We start from the raw sequence: 5,925 nt of genomic DNA, 5'->3' as shown, positions 1-5,925 counted from the left end.
ATAATATATAATAGATTTCTAGCCGAAATAGAAAAAAATTAGGCCGTATATATACATACCTACTACGTAACACATAGCTCAAATAAGGAATTTATTACTTAATGGTACCTACCTCATAATTATACCTATTATCCGCCTATTAATTTGTAAATTGTGTCACACTGACAATGTGACACTCGGGGTTACCCGGATATCAAAATGACAAAATAAATCACAATATACAATGCAATTACATTTTATTTTAATACATTATACATAATAATAATATTTATTCAAATACAGTATGCAGTACCATTTAATAAAACAACAACGAAAACAAAATATAAATAAATAATTTAAATAGAAGGAATAGCAATAATAGTAACAACAATTCGTGTAAGAATTTTGTATTCAAACATGTATCTAATACACAATCGTCATGGTTATTCAACATTAAAACTGAATTGTATTGGTTTTGGACTAGACTTATAATATTAATGTTATACAATTATGACCATTTGCCGGTATTTACACTTGTTCTTTATGTACATTATTATTTACACATTGTTTTTACATTTTATACGCGCGTGTTTATATTGTAATGTATACATATTTATTTATATCAATATCCGTCGAACTAGAACTGGAAAAAAAATAGGTTTTGTTTTATACATAAGCGCTAAACGCTTTTGACTTTGTGTCAGAAGACACCCACGAATGGATTATGTGTATGCACTGTTGGTGCATAATAATATATTACATATTACATTATATGTATATCTATCGACCATTTCCAGGGTAAAAATGAGGCGCAAGGTTTTGTGTTACATAATAATACATTATGTACTCAGCTGTGCACACTCTGCAGGCATTGCAAATGCACCTAGTGCAAGTGCGTATAATAACTGCCCCCCCCCCCCAACCACCGCCCTCATCTACATCCGCATTCGTCCACGGTCATTTCCGGGTAGTTCTTCACCACGAACTTGCCGTCGTCGTCCACGTAGAGCAGCGTCTGCGAACTGAGCTTGGTCGGCACGCAGCACGCCCGGGGAACTGACGCCGGGTTGTACGAGTTCATCAGCGTCTGCATGACCGCGTGGTTGGACGCGTTGATGTGATTGGCCAACGGGAACGTACACTCCCCGTGGCAGTAGAAAGCGTCGTAACCCGGCGGCGCCTGGATCCAATCGCTGAACCCGACATCCTTGAAGTCCACGTACATCGAATACCGCTGACAGATCTTCTTCTTTTTCGATCTCCTCTGTGGCCCTCCCGGTTCGTCGGCCGACCGTTTGCTCCGCCGCATCATCCGTTCTAGCGTGCTCTTCTCGCCTGAACAACAATTAAATGCAATATCGTTATTAGCTGATTCGTCATATCATTTATTGTGATAACTAATAAGTAATATAACAATTAACGTTGTATAACGTAACAACATGTATTGTCATGTTTCGTGTTCATGTCTATGTAATATTGTATTCGATTCAGTCGGAACAAACGTGTTATTAACACATATATATATACTGCAGGGGCGTATTTATAAATGTTTCTTTGATATTGGCAAGCGGCGATGAGGCTTCAAAAAAATATAAATTTTGTTAAAACTACCTACTTCTAATCACAATTATTTAACGACAACATAGTTATAATGGTAAAAGAAGAATGAATTATAGATGAAATAGTATGTGGTAGCTACAAATAATTTTGAATTAAAAATTGTGTTTAAATGCAACGCCCGCGTTTAGGATTGACCTCACATCTTCCACGCTTAAGCTATTGTTTATTTACTTATCTATGCATCGAATATCAATATTAAGTTAACCATATAGTTAGAATAGCATTGTTCTTACTTGTTCCGTCATCGGTGTAGACAAATAGCAATGTCTTTTCGGGTGATACAAAGTCAAACACGCTGAGCAAATGTGTGTGACTACCAGACTCCGTGACGCATTGAACAAGCATACCATGGTTTTCTTTGAAATTGTTCTTCGACAGTCTTTCTATAGCTGGTGTTACGTCAAAACTGATGACTTCTGACTTTGATACTTTTGACATATTAATTGATTTCGAATCGATAATTCTATAAATATAAATATTATACGAATTTAATGATTAGGTATTAAAAATAAAATAAATGTTCATGTATATATAAATCATATTTTATTATATATTCAAATACACAATAATTGTTAGACTATAATTATACCTGAGAATAGGTTTTGATATGCCTTTGGCGCCAGGTTGGACAATGTCATGTATAATCACATGAATAAATTCTTCATTTCGTAGTATTGTATCGTATATCATTGTAAAACGAACTTCAGCAGCTTTAACCTGTTCTCGTTCCGGTATAGAATCTATATCGAACTGTAGCCTATATTTTTTAGACTTAGCATTAATTGGGGCTGATCCTATAAAAATATAATTATAATAATTATTCTCATTACTTATCAAATCTATTCTACTAAAATATATTAGCTCAGGATAATGTAATTTTCAATATAAATTAGTATAATAGTTTAATAAAACATTAATTATAACTGGTTTGTAATAATATAGGTACCTAACTATAAAATATATACTTTTATTTTTATTTTTAACACATCAACTGTATGGTTATTAGATGTTTATTATGGAAGGGTAGGGGAGTAAGGTTGGTTTGGAACACGTGTATAAGGGGTGAGGATTCGTCGCTAAAAACCCGGATGAGTGCTAGCGACGTCGTCAATGCTTTACCTCAGAACAAGTTAGTGACTGCGGCCACACACCAGGCCCAATAGGTAACTATAGTTTATGTAAATCATAAATATAATATTATATGTACCTATATAGTATAAAAACCTATTAATTACCTTTGTTGGAATAGGTCCTAGCAGTATTAGCAGACGTTGTGTGCAAACCAGGAAGAGGAAAATGAGTTGTCATTGCATTGTTCTCTTCAAATATTGATTTATACAGCTCCATTGTGGCAGATGGTATCTTCATATTTTTCTCTACTACAGGTCTTCGGCTTAAACCTAAATAGGTAATAAAACGATTATTAAATACATTATCTACATCCAAGCATGCTCAAATTAATTATATAAATTTTACCTAATTTTGTAATTAAATTGTTTTCCATTTCTTCATATCCTGCGATGGCCGCCAATCCGGTGTGTAGCATAGCCAACAAAATTAGTAAAATAATCATTGTATCTAAATTCAAAATAATTGATAAATATTAATATTAATTATTAACGCTGCATGAAAATATACACGTGTAACATAATATCGTTTAAACATTTAAATATAACTATATTAACCACTATTTTTAAACAGTCATGCTTGACACATTTTTATAATTTTTAATTGTTTATTATATAATTGGTTATCACCAGTGACAGGAATTTTCATTGGGGGGGGGGGGTATATACTATATACATTATTTCTAAGATAAATCAGTATAGTGCCACTCACACTAATATTATACATAAAGAAAGGTCGTGGGGGGATCCATCACCCATATCTCCCGTGTATACAACCATAGTCATCAGTATCATCGGTCGTTGTCTTTAAATTTAATTTTACGTGGTAGTCTATAAAAATGTCCGAAACCAAGAATTTCCATGGTAGAGTTAGAATAAATGTCGCTTTTTAAATTGAGTCATTTTTTAAATATTTTTTTTTTGCATAGGTACTTTGTAAGTTTCAACGTTTAGGTTGTTACTAGGCCAATTGTAGATACAAAAAAAACAGGGTGTACAGTGCACCCTGCCACAACCCAATTGCCGCCCCTGATATTAGTTCAGAACATTTGTTGATGACAGTAGCGGTTTTGTAGGGAGAGCCCTCCATCCCTCGGGATTTAGTTATCTAATTAGTAATTATAAATAATCATAAATAATAATTTAAGGCAATTATTATAAAAATATATTATAGGTACAATTGTTACAATAAATACGCTCAAACAGTAGTCAGTAATAATATATGATGAAAACAATTTTGTTGTTCCTATTGTTACTATATTCGTCCCACACTCTCACCCTTGATATATTTTTATAATCATCTACGGGTTATTTTTGATATAATGATACGTGTGTGATGTGTATATTTGAATTTAGAATTGTTATCCAATAAATGTTTAAGTTGTGTTTTGGGGTGTGAATTATGATTATGTAAATTTGTTTTTTACTTATCAGAGCTCCTTTTTAAAAAAAATTTATTTAAATACGGGGATAGATTATTAATATATTATGAAAATTGGAAATGATGGTCTTAAGGAATTTGTATATAGGTACAAGCTTAACAAAATTTCAAATATTATTCAGAAATTGTAGTACCTATCATATAAATTATTATTTATTAGTAGATGATATTTTTACCTAATATGATTGAATGATAACTAAACACGTATTTACTTATTACCCATTTGTATATCAGATATATTCATTTATTTTTTGAATAGTAAAAATAACGTTTTCTAAATGCGGGTGTCAAAAAAACTTTCTTAAACCTATAGAGAAAATAAAAACAAATTCGCATAGTGTTTCAAATAGATATATCTAATGACCGATATGTATGTAAGTATATAATACATTATACATAAAAACTGCATTTACGAATTTCACTCGTTGTCTATGCTACATTGCTACCTGTGTCGTTTTCAAATTGGCAAACCTAATATTATTATTTAGTACAGCGGCATACTTATTTGTAAATACATTTTGGCCTGGTATTTTGTTCCAACTACTATAGGTATCTGTACCTTTATTATTAAATTAAATTGGTAATAAATTACTAAATATACTATATGAAAAGGCCTAACCTATAGCATAGCAGCGGTGGCCTAGGGTTCGATATCTGGGGGGGGGGGGCAAAAACAACGGAAAACCACGTACTGGCGCATTTCACGAAAATATACAATTAAACGATATCGAGTATACGATTATAATATACTGTAAAAATTAAAGCGTATATTATATTATAATAAATTCGATTGTATATAGCAGGTAGAATAGAATAGCTGTTCTCTTTTTTTTTGGAAATTCGGCAGGCGCACAGCCCCTTAAAGTCTCCACGACTGTATCATAGAATCATGCGGTGTAACTATATACTATCATATGCATATTATAATATTATTATTATGATAAACAAATAATAACCATCGTGGCTTACCTGATACAGCTGCAGATTATATTAATTAATGGGCCCGGCGATGTCGTTTCAGAAATACCATGTGCAGCGTGGATGCGGAAGAATTGTGTCGACAATATGCGTATTTTGATTTATATAAGTTAGGTATAATGTTTATTGCGAACGGACGCTGTTTGACGCGCACTTTGCCGTTGAGCGCGCACCAACTAGCCGCACAAAATATTATAATGTAGAGGTGCAGAGTGCAGACGATCGACTGGTCCCGCACGCATACAATATTATTATTATGTTATATTTGTACGCAGAAGAGTCGCGATACGAAATAGTACCTATACTACGTGTACAAGACGCGCGCGAGGTTGCTGCAGCACAAATGCACACGACCAGATCGAACAAGAGATGATACTGAAATGATGACCGCAGGGTCTTCGGAGGGTATTGCCGGTCTATTGTGTACTATGTATAAGATGTATACATAATAAAATGTATATTGTATACATATAAATATATATATATATCGAAGTCATCACACGTGTGACCGACCGGCCAGCAGGCCGTCCGCCGCTGGAAATCGGCAGACAAACGGGCGACGGGCGTCCGCTATACGGCAGGGGACGTGACGAGCGGGGGATCGTAGGTACGCGTGGTGTGTGAGTGCGTGTGTGTGCGGTACCGTGGAATGGGGGTGGGGGAGTCGATGGACAATTATAGGGCGTGGTTTTCGTATTTCTGGAAACCAGGTTTCACGGCGGAACATAATATGGGCACCTACCTAATAGTATTATATCTATACACTCATATACCTACGCA

The 5,925-nt window shown here is 34.1% G+C and overlaps 1 protein-coding gene across 1 annotated transcript; it reads right to left on the bottom strand.

Annotated features, from left to right (window-relative positions):
• Nucleotides 1-290: 290 nt before the first annotated feature.
• On the bottom strand, nucleotides 291-5,661 carry LOC132941063 (protein decapentaplegic-like). Its single transcript, XM_061008916.1, has 6 exons — nucleotides 5,137-5,661; nucleotides 3,076-3,177; nucleotides 2,835-2,999; nucleotides 2,189-2,393; nucleotides 1,833-2,062; nucleotides 291-1,314 (listed from the first exon to the last, which is right to left on the bottom strand). The coding sequence occupies exons 2-6, from the start codon at nucleotides 3,170-3,172 to the stop codon at nucleotides 911-913; spliced, it is 1,101 nt and encodes a 366-aa protein (XP_060864899.1). The 5' UTR covers nucleotides 3,173-3,177; nucleotides 5,137-5,661; the 3' UTR covers nucleotides 291-910.
• Between the last annotated feature and the right edge of the window lie 264 nt (nucleotides 5,662-5,925).

The sequence above is a fragment of the Metopolophium dirhodum genome, chromosome 3, assembly GCF_019925205.1.
Source record: "Metopolophium dirhodum isolate CAU chromosome 3, ASM1992520v1, whole genome shotgun sequence".
Classification (NCBI taxonomy): Eukaryota; Metazoa; Arthropoda; class Insecta; order Hemiptera; family Aphididae; genus Metopolophium; species Metopolophium dirhodum.
Note: the sequence above shows the minus strand (reverse complement) of the source record. Positions and strands in the feature narration are given on the sequence as shown.